Source organism: Pezoporus wallicus, unplaced genomic scaffold (assembly GCF_028554395.1).
Source record: "Pezoporus wallicus isolate ANWC-B61680 ecotype Strahan unplaced genomic scaffold, APGP_CSIRO_Pwel_v1 contig_1851, whole genome shotgun sequence".
Classification (NCBI taxonomy): domain Eukaryota; kingdom Metazoa; phylum Chordata; class Aves; order Psittaciformes; family Psittacidae; genus Pezoporus; species Pezoporus wallicus.
Window position 1 is genome coordinate 1,036,186 of NW_026635653.1, and position 16,614 is coordinate 1,052,799.

The 16,614-nt window shown below is 38.7% G+C and overlaps 1 protein-coding gene across 5 annotated transcripts in view; it reads right to left on the bottom strand.

Annotated features, from left to right (window-relative positions):
- MYO16 (myosin XVI) overlaps positions 1-16,614 on the bottom strand; it is a 388,271-nt gene that overhangs the window by 191,995 nt on the left and 179,662 nt on the right. For all 5 annotated transcript variants that reach the window (XM_057397231.1, XM_057397226.1, XM_057397227.1 and 2 more), the window contains 2 exons: positions 11,957-12,081; positions 8,798-8,923 (listed from right to left, as the gene is read on the bottom strand). In XM_057397231.1, coding sequence (XP_057253214.1) covers positions 8,798-8,923; positions 11,957-12,081 — 251 coding nt within the window. The remainder of the gene's footprint in view (positions 1-8,797; positions 8,924-11,956; positions 12,082-16,614) is intronic.

Consider the following 16,614-nt stretch of genomic DNA (forward strand, 5'->3'; position numbering starts at 1 on the left):
GAGAGGCCTGGCAGATTGACTATATCACACTGCCGACATCCCGCCAAGGCAAGCGTCATGTGCTTACCATGGTGGAAGAAACCACCGGATGGCTGGAAATATACGCTGTGCCCCATGCCACTGCCCGGAACGCCATCCTGGGCCTTGAAAAACAGATTTTGTGGCGACACGGCACCCCAGAGAGAATTGAGTCAGACAATGGGACTCATTTCCGGAATAACCTTATAGATATTTGGGCCAAAGAGCATGGCATTGAGTGGGTATATCACATCCCCTACCATGCACCAGCCTCTGGGAAAATCGAACGGTACAATGGGCTGTTAAAAACTACACTGAGAGCAATGGGTGGGGGAACTTTCAAGCACTGGGATACACACTTACCAAAGGCCACCTGGTTGGTCAACACCAGAGGATCTGCCAACAGGGCTGGCCCAGCCCAGTCAGAACTTTTACATATTGTAGAGGGGGACAAAGTTCCCGTGGTGCATATGAAGAATTTGCTGGGGAAGACAGTCTGGGTTGTTCCTGCTTCAGGTAAAGGCAAACCCACTCGTGGGATTGCTTTTGCTCAGGGACCTGGATATACTTGGCAGGTAATGCGGGAAGATGGGGAAGTCCCATGTATACCTCAAGGGGATTTGATTTTAGGGGAAAACAGCCAATGAACTTAATTGTATGCTGTTGCCTGCTGTGTAATACTTTTATAGCCCATCAACTGGATATCTTCAGGTCACCAGCGACTGGCCCTGACTTCCCTCCAACCATCATCCCAACAGAGAATGAACTTTGATAGAACCAGATGAGTTCCGCAGTAAAGGAACAATCAGCATCAGCAGGCAACGATCCAATACTGCACACAGCCTTTCCTGCCCTGAAAGATTGTTACAAGAGATGGAACCTGACATCATGGACCGAATGGACTCGGCAGCATTATAGGGTTTGGTCCATGCACTAAGAAAATGATCTTTTTCTCTTGGTCTGTGTGTATATGGATGTACATATGTGGGAGAGCGATGGTATACTGAAAATGTGGGATCTGAGCATGATGTGAATGGTATGGAATAAGGGGTGGATACTGTCCTGGGTTTAGCAGTAGCAGTCAATTCTTCTCCTTCTTGGTAGCTGGTGCAGCGCTGTGTTTGACATCCAGCCTGGGAACATTGCTGATAATACCGATGTTTTCAGTTGTTGCTAAGTAATGTTTACCCTGACCAAGGACTTTGTGAGGCTCATGTTCTGCCAGGGAGGAGGGGAAGCCGGGAGGAAGCAGAGACAGGACACCTGAGCCAAGCTAGCTGTTGTGGTTTAAACCCAGTCAGGCAACTCGTTCACTCACTCCCAGTGAGTGGTGCTGGGCTGAGAGCAAACAAGGCCCCCCCCCCTCCCCTGGGGCTCTCCCCTTCCCCGCTCCCAGAGGAACGGGGAGGAGGATCGAAAGAATGCAGCTCCTACAGGTTGAGACAAGAACAGTCCAGCAACTAATGTACAACACAAATCACCACCGCTACTACCAACGACAACAATGATAAGAGAAAATAACAAGGGAAGAGAATACAATACCAAAGGCCAAGAAACGAGTCCCACCCAGAAGCCCGTGTCCTTCCGGGTAACTCCCACTTACATCCTGGGCATGATGTGCTGTGGTATGGAATACCTCTTTGGCTAGCTTGGGTCACGTGTCCCGTCTCTGCTTCCTCCCAGCTTCCCCTCCTCCCTGGCAGAGCATGAGCCTCACAAAGTCCTTGGCCAAACCAAAACATCCTTGTTATCAGCTCTGTTCCCGAGCCGAAAGTCAAAACACAGCACTGCACCAGCTACCAAGGAGGAGAAAAATGACTGCTACTGCTGAACCCAGGACACTAGCCAAAGAAGTATTCCATACCACAGCACGTCATGCCTGGGGGGTGGGGGTAACTGGGAGTTACCCCAGAAGGACACAGGCTTCTAGGTCAGACTCGTTTCTTGGCCGGTGGTATTGTATTCTCTTCCCTTGTTATTTTCCCTTATCATTGTTGTCGTTGGTGGTAGCAGTGGTGATTTGTGTTGTACATTGGTTGCTGGACTGTTCTTGTCTCAACCCATGGGAGTAGCACTCTTTCGATCCTCCTCCCCGTTCCTCTGGGAGCGGGGAAGGGGAGAGCCCTGGGGGGGGCCTCGATTGTTGTCAGCTCGGCACCACTCACTGGGAGTGAGTGAACAAGCTGTCTGGCTAGGGTTTAAACCATGACAGTTGGAAAAATGCTTAACTCAGTGTGTGATTTTTGTTGGCCAATTTGCTAGGATTGCTGCCTGTGAGTGCCTGAGTTTGGAGGAATTTTTGGGTTTGATTTTTTGGGGTGTTGTTTTATTTATTTGTTTTCTCTTAATTAAGCAGAAAAATAAATTAACCAAAAATTAAGCACTTCTGGAAGCAGGGTATGGGAAAATACATTGCTTGACCCTTGTGAGCTCTAGTATTTGTATGATTTGAAGATACTGTATTAGACAGAAGATAAATTCTGTGGGCTGAGAATATTCCTTTTCTTGTCTATTTGAAAAATTGACAACACATAGCCAAGTGTCAAACCTTTAAAAAAAAAACAGCCACCAGATTCCTACAAAACAGTTTTTTATTATAATGGATAAATCAGAGATTGCTTTTGTTAGTATGGTCCACTGTAGGCCTAAATGCTAGTCTAACCAGTATTAGTGGCCCTGTTTAAACATCCACTTGAATTTGCAATCCATCTACAGATTAAAAATTACAAAAAAAAAAAAAATCAGAGAAGTAGTTTCAATTCTATTATTACTACTACTATTATTATCATTACTAAGCCTCTGAAACAGAAGCACAGTAACTTCATGCTAGTTATATATTCAGCAGATCGAATAAATAAGATCAGATAAGTCATGGGGTAAAAAAACTTATCAGGTAAGTCATGGAGTAATAAAACTCCTGAGAAAAACACTGGAGACTATTTAACTAATGGAATGTGGTAATAGTAGGCATTTCACTAAGCACCAAGGACATTAAGAAGAGTGTAGATTAGCAACTTTAAGCTACTGGGGAGTGAAACAAACAAAGCCCAAGACAGTGACTCTCAACATTAGGTAGTAAGGTAATTATTAAGAGTCACTGTGGATTGAGTTTTGAGGATCATATACTTGTTCTCCACTACATAATAGCATGCCTTACAAGACTGAGTATCCATTGTAGCCCAAGTCTCATATCCAAGCCCTTAAATAAGAGCAATACTGTTTAGAGACTAAATAGCGTTTTCTCTGTGACTGCTAATGTGATCCACAGTACTGCTCTAGACACAGAAAATGATGTCTGAAACTCATTACAAATCTCCCTTCTTAATACACTATAGACGAGGAAGATATTTTTTTCCTATTTGAGTGCAGAAAAAAGAGGACCATAACCACCTGTGGTCAGCAAAGTGGAACAGATTAGAAAAACTAGGTTGCAGGAATGAGACTAGCAGTAGGATAGAAAAAGTGGAGGGGGAACACCAGAGCACAGCATGGATAAAATTATGGACTTTGGAACTAACAGCATGAAATAAATGAAGTGAAAGGGAAGAAGAGAGACGTGGCAAGGAGACAGGATGTAGGTAGAGACAGACTAAGCAGAAAAGAAAATTAAAGACGTTACATAGCATGGAAAAAACAGTGAGATTGAACAAGGGAGACTGGGACAGTGAGCAAGTGGGAAAAAGGTATAACACAAGGGCAGGAAGGTTGGCATGAAACCAAGTACAGAAAAGGGAAAGCCTGGATGAGAAGACGAGAAGGAGGGGAAGATGCTGGCTGTGCAAAGAGATTAGTGTTGGGATAAAATGTGTAAGGAAAGAACATGAACCCAGGCAAATGAATGACAGAATAAAGCAAAGAATGAAACAGGCTGGAGGCAATGGGACAAATAAGGTTACATGTGGGAGGAAGGAACTGTTAAAGACTGTTTATACACAGAGCTTGGCATGGAACCCAGGTCCCCAGAATGTCACCACTACTTTTCTGCAGTTAACATGTTTAACCTATATGACCTAATAGTATGATTTTTAAACCTCTGGATATAGTTCAAGTAAAGAAGGACAACATAATACTGTTGTCAGCGATATAAGTGACAAAAGTTACTTCAAATATTTTCTACAGCTGAAGTAAAAGCTTTAGCAGTCTTTACTTCAAGACTGATAACCTACATTTCTATTTTATAATTCATTATAATTAGAGAAATTAGAGAAAAAAATAAAATAAATCAGGAAAAAATATTATGTGATCTTGTGATTGAAGACGCTTATACGTTATCTTCCTACAAGTTATATAATAATACCACAGAGAGGATCATAATCTGGCACTTCTCAAAATTTGTGCCTGAACAGTCTTATTAGACTTCTTTTTCATATATGCTTCTCGTATATGAGAGGAAGTCACTATAGCTGGTATTTCAAGGAAAATGAAATTTATATTGATCACTGAGATCCCCAATAACCAAATAAGTATACAGTGTAGTCTGTGTACATCTCAGCTTTAAAAACATACATGTAAGCGCTGAGAATTTTATAGTAATTTTGTTAATTGAGGTTGTCCCTAGCCTGTATATGAAACTCAGACTTGTAAATCTATTTTTTTATAACTTGGTTCTGTGTGAATTTAGCTTTTTTTGGCCTTAGTGGTCTGTACCCACAATTAGCATTTGAATCATTTACAGAAACTGTCTACATATACTGAGAGTGAAAGAAAGGTATCCCAGGCAGAAATCCCAAAGTGGTCTCTCTGCTTGAAGAAAATGAGTGTAACTTGATCTGAAGGAAAATGCTGCTCTTCTACCTGAGTACAATCACACATGATGAAGATGAATAAAAAGACTAAAGAAACAAGGCTGAGATATGTCCGGATAAAACATTCCCTAGAGAATTTTCTGACAATAAATGAAAGCTTCCAACCGTTTGACAGGGAAGATACGTATTCCCTGTGCAACTATATTCTTTTTGAAATACTGAACAAGCATTCCCTTCTTTAGGCTCTTCTCACTGAAAACATTTGTGGAATGTGTTTGCCAAAGTCCAGAAACTGCATTCAAGGGAATTGCTGTGGCAATGGCTAAACATGAATGAGATTAAACACCACTTCCTACAATTAGTTCAGATACCCCATATACATCGAAGCATATTCCAGTGATGGGTATGTATTTTTTTCTATTTTGAGGCCAACATGCACTTAAAGGAAAACGAAACTGCAGTTGAGTCAAATGACTAATGTGTTTTGGTAACAAGGAGCTAAGTAGATCACATAATAAGAAGGTATGTTCTCTCAGACATCAACAAGAAACACAAAGTCCCTTCTATGATATGAAAGAAATACTGTCTTTGGATGAACTAACTAGACAGAGGGGTATGATTCAGCCCAAGCACACAAGTCAACCAAATGTGTGTTAAGGAAGAATGTAGTTATAAGCCAACAAATTTCCACATAAATTTTGAAATTACACAGGATGTATATACATACCATGCTCAGAAACATAAGGTAGGCATCTGAGCTCTCAAAATGGTTTTTATTTATTTGGGATATTTTCAATTCATTGATGGGAAGAAATCCTTGCTAGTGCAGGAGTTACTCTTGGAGAGCTACAGTCAGCAGTTTGACGGTTCTCTTACCTTTTTTTTTTTGACATTATGAAATTGTTAAATCTCAAAGCCAGAGGCTAAATCTGTCTCACTAAGTAAGAGAGTGCAATGGAGCAAGCTCAAGTATCCCTTATAATCCACACTGCTTAACTGTTAGCTCTGTTCCTGACTGCTTTGGACCACTCCAACCACCTCTCTACAAACAAGACTAATCTCCTATAGAGGAAACTAGCTCTAAACAATATGAATGTGAGCCAGACTCTTGCCTGGCTTAAACCCCAGACTTCTTTTATTTTGCAATTTTTAACAGTTTAGACACAGTCAGCATCCCCCAAGGATGACATTTTGGGAGAGGTAGTGTTTAAGCTACTGGGGAGCCAGCTCTGACCTGCATGCCTCTGATAGCTGGTTTGAAAGGTGACATTTCTGTGATAAACAACAAAGGAACAGCTTGTGCCTGGGAACTGTGCCAAAGTACCCAAAGCAAATGTCAGAGCTGCTGCCTATTCCCACCACGGGGAGGGCGGGTGTGTTTTCTCCTGATCACAGCAGCCTGGAAGATGTCCAGAGGGGACAGCACTACCAATGCCAGATTACCAGCTGTTCACAAAGTGATTGGTGTGCTAAATTCAAATTAGAGGGCCACCCTTAGAAATACCAGTTGCCCTTGTGCAGTTGGTGTTCATGCCAGCATGGGCAGTGTGGTACCCAAGTGATGATGTGCATCCCACTCTGGTGTGCACAGGCAAGAGACACCAGCACTCCCCATGCTGCATGTGAATGAGACAAAGGAGTTTAAACTGCCATCAGTAACGGCGTTTAATAACAGAATGCAATGATATGCAACAATGTAACAATAATAGAATAGATATGTCCAAAAGGCCCTGTTAAATTTCTGTAGTCAACCCTGGCATACTGTAATTTCTTGAGGCTACTTTTAGTGCCCTCATAGGTATTATTTTGAAGAAGCTTTTGTGTGTCATTGATACAGATTTACATGTGTGTTGAAGAGGTTATTATATTCCATCATTTCATTAATGTAAAATTATTAAGGTAAGCAGCCTTGACCTTATTACCTCAATAACATCCATTTTGGTATAATGTTAGAACTTCAGTGTGCATTAAAAATTAAGACTTGCTTTTAGCCTTAATAGTTGAAGAGAGAAAAAATGACTGCAGTCCTAGAAACTCTGAATAACCTTGCTTTAAATTATGCTGTTTTTTTGATGCTATAACCATTATCTTTTTCATGTTTGCAGCTGGTAGTACTTCAGTAGATACTGCACTTACAGGTAACCTAATCTGCTCCTGCAAGGCAGATCTTTATCTTATAAACAGAAAAACTGACCTTCAGGCAGTAGCCTCGGCTTTATCTTGTACTCAGTAGCCATATCCTGTACATAAACTTCAAACTCGCTAGTAATATTCTCTGGATCTACACATTTTGTCACTAATAGGACAATTCATGTATTATTCACCCATGCTCTTTTTCAATATCTGGAGTAATACCATTCCATCAAACTTATCTTGAGACTGCTTTTCTTTACAAACACATCTAAACACAGGTACAGATCTATTTATTCATTTATTTATTTTTAAACATCAGCTAATACCTACTGACACTTAAAACTCTTAGTTATTTCCTGTTTGGAAACAATGCAACAACCTACTGCTATGTTTTGCTTCTGATAAGTTAGGTATTGCTACGAGTATTTAACTCTCCTTCCTCTGCAGGATTCATTCTGCGCTGCTTTATGCTGTCTAAGAATAAGGCATCAACTACATGTCCCCTTCATGATGACTGGGGGAGAACTGGCAAATACAGTGGGCAATTGACCCATCCTTTGGCTCATTTGCCCCACACTTTGATCTAGACTCCTCCTGTAAAATTTTAAAATGTTTTAGACCTCTAACGTATGCTAGCTGCTCATGACCCCTGTAATCGGCGGGGAGGGGAAGGGGGGGGGTCAGACTTCTAAGCGATGATTCATTCCACCTATTTTAAATTAACCTCCTAGATTTATCTGAATTGCACTCTAGAGGCAATTTGTCACATTAGACAAGACATCGCTTTGACTCTGCATTTAAGTTGTAGTTGGCTAAACTTGCCTGAGAAGAATGCCATCCTAAATAAAATTGGGTTTGCTATTATCAGTGTGTTTCTACAAGCCATATTTGATTATAAGGTGTGGGTGTGATGTCTTTCACATGCTTAGCTCACTCTTGATAATGTATCTTTGCACCTATATTTTCTCATCTAATTTACTGTAGAAAATGGGAGCAATTGTAAGCTTATTGTAATCCACTTACAGCATGTGTTTTGAGCTTTGTAACAGGAAGCTTTCAGGACCTTTATTCTTTAGAAGTTTCCTCCTGTACAGATGCAAATTGAATTTTCTCATTATAAATTTAAAATTTCAGTAGATTATTCTTTTCTTTTTCCAGGTAAAATAAATTAGTACCTTCTCTATTACTGTTATGTTCTTACAAATAGGCAAATATTGTGGGTTTTTTTCATTTTGTGTAATTTTTTTCAATTTTTTGCATTCTTTGTATTTACAAACATTCATGCACACAAATTCATAAAAGGGCTAAAAGCTGTTTCAAAATTATTATTGTAAGAAAGGAAATTTTAAAAGCACCCTGATGGCTACACTGCTAGATGAGATATTTTCACTGATATCTAATGACAGAATCATAGAATAGTTAGAGTTGGAAAGGACCTTAAGATCATTGGAATTTAATTTATTTACTTGTTTCTTGCAAACAGAATCCATATGAAAGCTGTATTAACCTCCTAAATAAGGATGGCAAATTATCTATAATGATAATAAGGTACCTCCAAATTGTATTATTCATTAACACTACAAAGGGAAGATATTTGCTCTGTATTTTGATAATTTTAGTGAGGAAAAGTGCAATGTTAAGTTCACTTATTGTCCTACATGTGTAGTTACTGTGCTTGTGCAGTGACTAGCACAACTGGCCCCTGGCTTCTCACTGAATTTTGTTCGATTAGTCACTCAATGACAAACTTCACCTGCCATATGAGGTGCCAACTACTGTACAGAAATGTGTAAGCTTTTCATATTAAAACCAGAATAGTCTCACTGACTTGAAAGTATTTGCTATTGCTACAGAACACTACCACAAAGAAAAGAGAAACTGGTGAAAACATTATGCTTTACCTGTCCATACTTTGCAGCTAAATGTAGGGGTGTCAAGCACTGATTATCCACTGCATTGATATCAGCCCCATGATCCAGTATCAGAGATGCAACATTCTTGTACCCATTAGCGCAGGCCACATGAAGCTGCAATATAAAAGAATCTTAATAGTTTAAAGAATTCAGAAGAACCTCAGATGTGCTACTCCATATTTTGGCTGCCTCACAGACCTAAATCACAATAACAACGAATACAAAATATACATGTAATAAGAACAGTTTAAAAAACCTATTTAGAAAACCTGCAGAACCTATGTTAGCATTTATAAAAAAAATCCACCAAGAAATAAGAATGTTAGCTTACTGAGAACTACTTACACAATCTAGTCTCACTAGATACTTTTCATACAATTTCAAGCAAATATCCCTTCAAACACATTCACAAACTTCATGAGCCCAGGTAGATTGATGCATTTCAACAGAGCTTGACTTAGACCTAACTTTCTTTTGTGGCAGTTCAAATATGCTAGATGCAAGCTGACACTATTTTACTCTGAAATTAATTCATTAACACTCAATCAAATCAAGCAAATGGAGTCTGAAGCACAAAATCAGTCCCAAAAATATTTTTCAATATTAAAGCATAAAGATTTTACTTATCACTTGTACTCCTTCCCTATGTACTTGATTGAGTGGTATTTCTTTCAATGATTTTAGTTGATTTTCTGTATCAGTATGCTTAATTTCAGAGTAGAATGGAACAGAGAGAGGGCAGAAAATGCAGCAACAGAATGACAGAAACTCAGGTCAGCAGGCACTTCAGCAGGTCAAGTAGAGCAACTTGCTGCTAAAGCACGAATGAAGCTACTTAAAGGTAGCTGTATTTGCTCATGGCGTGTCATTCCAAGTAGATAATACAGTATGAGTAATAAGATACTGAAAACTACTGTAATATTTACTATTTCCTATTTCTGGTTCAGCTACGCATGCAGAGTATATAAAGTTTTCTCTATGAACACGCTTGATGTAGAGGGATGAAATGCATTACAACTCATCAAAAATCCTCCCCTAGAAAGGGGGCAAGGATACCTTTGCCCTGGAGGCAGAAGACTAATTATGTACACCTTAAATGCTCTAATTTTAAATGTACAACCCCCTCAAATTTTTCCCATAATTTGATATAGCTTCAGCTTTTCTGCTGGTTTACCAGAAGAAATTACATTTTTTTATTCAGAGATCAATTTGACATGTGCTATTTAAAAGTAGTTTAAAAGCTCATAAGACAAAGGAAATAATTTATGACTGAAATCTTTCAAAGAAAAAAATATTATAGGAGAATTTAGCAGAAAAAGTGATTTTGCCATATGTCATTTTGTAACTGTATTGCATGTGCATATATGTAGATGCTATGAATCTATGAAAATGTATGCATTTATGTATTTATGGCATCAATCTTTTGCTGATTCACCCTAACTTACACGTTAATTTATATTTAATATGTCAAGAGAAACCAAATCTTATTTGCTACTTACAACTGAGATATTTGTTGTTTTCTCTGTACAGATAGATGTAGATCAACAAAAAACTATCCCCAGAATCCTTTGATACACGTACAGCTAGCACAGACTGGCTGACACCGCAACCATGAACAGACACAGAGCAGTTTAACAAAACCTGGACTTCCCAGCCATTTGTCAGTCTAAAGTTTCACATAATAGAAAACTCAAACAAAAGCAACACAATCCACTCTGCAGCTACTAGTTGCAAGGCTATGAAAAAGTTCAAAAAATCAAAGCTCAAGACAAAAACTGTTAATGCAAAAAATAAACCCTTTGTCAACATCCTACCAAGAAAACAACACAAAATCAAGCTATCCACAGTGCTTTCCTCCTAGTATTTGCAGTACTGTTGAACAGATTTCCGACATGCATTTCAGCTCTTCCAGCTAAGTACAGAAAAGTTTTTATACTGTGATAGTTAAGTTCAAAACTCAGTTTAACTAAGCCAATTCAGACTAAAGTAGCAATAAAAGTACAGTAGAAACAACTTTGCATTATACTGTGATTTAGCAGTTCAGCTTTATTGTATCAGAAAACTGGAAGTTAAATAAATGCTTTCATGAATTAAATTAAAAGTTGTGTTGTTTCTTCCTACCCCTCCCCTGCTTCCTCCTGTTTTTAACTGCAGCTAACTGCCTTGGACTGGCCACCCCAAAAGTTCAGTATAAGCAGAGCCACTGGCTGGATTCAACAATTCCAGATATGAGGCTTCTTACTGTTATAGTTTAAACACTCCAAAGGTATTAAAATATGGAATTAAATACTAATTATGCAGTGTATCAATTCATTATCATGCAATGCAATTCAGCATAAATGTTAATAATAATAACAATGTTCAGTAATATGCGCCTTTCAAATTTTAGTACAGTATTTGCAGAAAATCACAAAAGAATTTTTAAGTTATTCAGTATCATAATGCTGCTGATGACCATTTACTGATTAATAATAATATTGAAGATTTTATATCCAAAGAGAACATCCCACTGACATGCTATCTAGGGAAGAATATATTCATTTCAAAAATATTTTATTGCATTATTTTAAAATTATGATGTCGGAAGAAGTAGCGTTCCTGAATAAAACAAAGGGATAGGAGGTCTATCAGCAGAAAAAAAGTATACTGAGACTCAATGACTATAAATAACATGCACATTTGGGAGAAGGAATATTTATCCACTGATATGGTGGATGCTTCATTACACTGAATCAAGACGGGATAGCTTCATGAAACACTGTTTTAGCCTGGCTCAGCCAGAAAACATGAACCTAAACCAGGAATCACTGAATGAAGTTTCAGACCCTCTCAGAATGTCAGAGACCACAAGTATATGCTGCAGTTCTAAACTACAATGTCAATTTCCCTTTTTTTTTTTTTTCCTATTGTTGGCTATTCGGAGGCTAAGAGTGAGAAAGTTGTCATTAAGACATGGATGTTGCACTAGCCTAGTTCATTATCTATACATGGTACTGACATATCGCTATTTTCAAAAAGCCAGATGAGCACCAGATTCTTGCATAACCTCATTTCGAGTCTTAAAGAATTGCCTTGCAAACATGCTCATCAGCGCACAGTTGCAGTACATGCATATTCACAGGCTGATGATTACATATTCCCACTCACCAGGGTCACTCCTTCATCATTCTTTTGATTCACACTCCCTCCACTTGATATAAGCTGTTGGACATCTGTAAGCATTGTCATAGATCTCTGCGTCTTCATTTGGCGCAATGCATTCAGCTCTACTCCTGGAAAAAAGAAAAAGGTTAAAACCTTCTGCTATTTCATTCATCAAGAAAGAACAGATATATGATTTTGTATTCTGCGTTTGTAAAAGTTTGATCAATGTTTAATTAGACGAGTGTATATTTATAGAACATGTTAATTTATATTTACCAACAAGTTTAATATCTTTATTTATTAGTCACTACATGGATGATTTAATGTCAGTCAGTAATATTAAATAAATGGGACTGATCTCCTATCGACTGGCAAGAGCAGTTTTAGGTAAAGCAGTTGTAACATCATTAAGTCCACTGGGATTGCGAATATAACAGGAATGGGAAAAGAATTACATGCTCTAAGGAAGCCACTCAAGTGTTTGGGACTTATTTAATGAAAATTATTTTTGGCCGTATTCTTTCAACCCTGTGTATATATCACAGTGCTCAGACCTGTCCCTTAAGCTCAACTGCTTGAGAGATTATGAAGCGAAACAAATGACATTAAAACTCAACACCTTTTTATCTGCCTGGGTTATTTTTAACTGGGATTAGTTCTCCAGCTGAGCCTATACTATTGCAAGGCCCAAACTAGCAGAAAATGTGGTATGGATGCAGGAACAAATGGGAGGGGATGAAAAGAATGACGGGCACAGGATTGTTTATGTCAGTACTGCTACAGAAAGAAACGGTTGTCAAAGTACAGTTTTATATGCAAGATAAGCAAGATACTCTACAACCAAATGAAATCACGTCCTCCATCTAAAGAGATTTAAAGTTAGAAACAAAGGTACAAAAAAATTGTTCAGTGGTTAAATTAGCATCTGTCTGTGGCTAGATTGGAATATCTAACCAAAATTCAGGGCTTGATCGTTCTGCTCCTAGGTTCACGTGGCCACTTACATCCATACATAGAAAATGCATGTTGAGTATGAAAGTGCTTCCTTTCTGCCCTGCCCATGACACAACAAAAAGCATATGAATAAATGATTTACTGGTTCTCTTCTACATGTGACAAATATTGAATTAATTAATACGTATTTAACGTAAAATTTTATCTCAATCACTCTTTCAGTTTTTTACATTACTAAAACAATTGAAGCAAATTGAATGGTAAACGCGTATTTTAAGTTCCTTAGTTTTAATCTGCCCTGGAGCTCATATAAATGGGTATACCATATGTAGTTCAGCAAAGAATCCAAACCATTTTCATTCTCTAACACGCTACTATACACACTGAAATTTTCTGAATTTTATTTGCCTGATGCACTTCTAAAAGTTTCATCTCTGAAGTGAAATGTTCAGTGTGAGCACTGTCTCACTGGCCATATTTATTTATTCTCATATTTTCAAACATCACGTAAATGATACTAAACGACACCAAATGTGAAACACAGATCTAAACCTAAGCTGGAGAAAATTATGCATTTTCTGTATCTGGACTAAACCCTGTGACCTTTCACATACATGTAATTCAGACAAACACACACATATATATACACGATATTGTTAAATTAGAGAACCACACAAAAGCAGAAAGTGCTAACATCCTATTGCCTGACACTTGCTAGACTGGAACGCAATGTGGATTTCATAGGATGTTCTGAGCATCTCCTAACAATCAGTGTATTCATTTTGTCAGTTTTGAAGTTTTTAAGCCTTCATCACATTTCACAGTAACAATTTAAAACCACCTGATGACATTTACAGATTACTGATTTCCACAGGAAGAAGAAAAAAGAAGAAAAAAAATACTGAAAAACAGTTATTATCAGTTTGGTTCATCATGTTTCATGTAAATTACAGCCTTTTCTAGCAATTTACTACTGACTCGCACTCAGCATGGTCAGAGAATTAACTTATCACTATGTTCTTATACTAACAGTGAAATATTAATCCTTATAACTCCTTGTAAATAACATTTTATAGAACCTTGGCACATCCTGTCTGGGCCTAGCTGTTGAAAGATTAACTTTGCTCATCCTGAAGAAGAAATCAAAGAAAAGTTCAGCTGCATCAATTGCTATATATGTTCTATCACAAATATAATTACACCCATAAGCTCAGAGAAAATGCATAAACAATGCTACACAGCAACAGAAGGCAGAGTCTATATGAATCTCAATATAACTTTTAAACTACTAGCTGCATGGAAGGATATGATACACATTTCATAAAACAAGCAGCAGTAAACAGCCTGGCAAGTGAGCTCCTACAGTGACGTGGTTCCTCAGGCTTCATTTTTTAAATATACAAAGGACTTTCAAAAATGCTATAGAAATACCAGATTCCCTCCCTCTGCCTCTATAGAAAATAGAATGAAAACATGAAAAAAAAAAAAATAAAATCTAAATTGCAATCCTAGAATTGCAGTTTTGAATTCCAGGAACTCAGGAACTAGGCTTCAAAGTAAAGAATTCTCTAGCAGGGAACTGAGAAGCAGATTTATAAAGTGTGCACATGTATCATTCTCTGAGGATCAGACAAGGAGACCTGGTCAATAAACTGCCTTCCCTTACTCTTCGTAATTCTGAGGGAGTGATATTTTCATGAGTTTAGATGCATGAGTAACAAAATGTTATTCATACAGTAAGCAACTATTGATGCCTGAATCAAAGAATGACCTTCACATTGTTTTTCAAAGGGGAAATGTGGTTTAGATATCCAGATGAAACGGGACAACAGCCAGCACAAATAAATAGAGGAAGAAAACCAAACTGGCATGTACTATAGACACAGATTCACATTTGAAAAAAATGGAAAATCAAAAAGAAAGGCGTAAGATGGAAAATATGCTTCAAATACCCTGTAAAATCAGAGTAAGAGCCACATGCTCACAAATTCTGCATGAGATGAGATGGAAAAGGAACAGTTAAAACATAAATGACCCACAGGGCACAGCATTTGGTGGTGAGCATCAGTGCTGATGACAGGAGCATAACCTAAGAGCTACAAAATATATTACTTCTCACTGTTTAAGGAAAACACCTGAAAAGGCGATTTCATGCACTTTGGCTGTCTCACCCTCTCTGGCATATGGTTATAGAACTGACACTCCAAAAGAATATAGAAACCTCAGATAAAAACTTTCAAAAATTTGCAGTGGTAAAGAATTACACAGCAAACAGAACTGAGAATTGCTATAAAAAAATATTTTCCTCAGAAATGTCAAGTATTAATAAGCCTCTCCACCTGCAGGTGGAACACCTGTTCCTGTAACCAGTACAAAGCAAATCACTCAAGCACTCTATGCGAAATACCCATGGTACACACCCAGCTGCCACTCTCTGAAACTTGCACACCTCGTTCTCCAAGGGGCTTAACCATCTTTAGGAGGAGAGGTCAATATCATCTTGTGGTTCAAACACAAATGGACACTAAAAACCTGCAACCAGTTTCAAAAGCCTCCTCTCTCCTCTCCTCTTGAGTCTTCTCTCACCCTGTCTATATCTGCCCTTCCTGCAGAGCTGTAAACACCCCAAGTGTGATGAGCCTGTTGGTACTCTTCTGTAATTCATGGTTTAGAATTTTTATTTTTCTCCTGTGCAACAAGGTATAGATTTTATATGTAGCTGTTACTTTATTCAGCTTTATTCGCTTAAAGTTTTAGAAGGCCTTTTCTGGCTGCTTACTAGATAGCTTTGTAAAGAGCATTATTTTTGTTAAGTTACATTTTTCAGTAGCTCTTGTGCGTATTGCTTGGCATTATGTGCATCTGATTTCATAGGTCAGCATGATCCATGCTAACACGCATACAGAGTGTGTTTTGCCCACTACTGATTTCAAGAGTTAAGCAGATTCAGGTTTGGGTCTTGTCTGGGGTCAAACGACGATGTAGGAGGACCGAGAGATTTTCCCAGAGGCTGGACAGCCATGAGTGGCAGGGTGTGTGGGATAGTATGGGCAAGTATCTAGGTCAGTGGGCCCCCCCAGTATTTTGGAATTTCACTACCGAACAACTGCAAAATCCAGAAGAATTAGTAAAACACTTAAATGAGGTGTGTGGTCATTCTGGCCATACCAGAGATGGACAAATCACGGCAACGTGCTGGGGCTTGGCCTATGCTTACAGGGCCTTGTTCAACACTATCCAGCACCTTCAAAAGGAAAAGAATGTCGGCGGATTTGAGGGCAAAGCGACAGTCGCTACTCAAACTTTGGCTGCAATGAACTGCGCAGCTACCCCAGTGGCAAGTACAGCAGCTGCTCAAACTTCAACTGCAACAGACAGCGCGGTTACCCCAGCTCCAAGCACGGTAGCTACACCACCCCCAGCAACAAGTACAGTCGCTACTCAAACCACAGTGATAATCACTGCAGCCAAACCAGAGGACCAATTCGTACCAATATCGGTTGCCCCTGTACGCAAGAGAACAAGCAAAAAGGAGGCAAAAAGGGTGAAGCGAGATGAAGAACCAATGAATTCACCACCCGGTCCAGAATCTGATCAGGAGTCATCCTCACATGACGAAGAAGAAGAAGAAGAGGTAACTTCTCGACCTCGGACCTCAACCGAGCTGCGGAATATGCGAAAAGATTTTACCCGTCAACCAGGGGAGC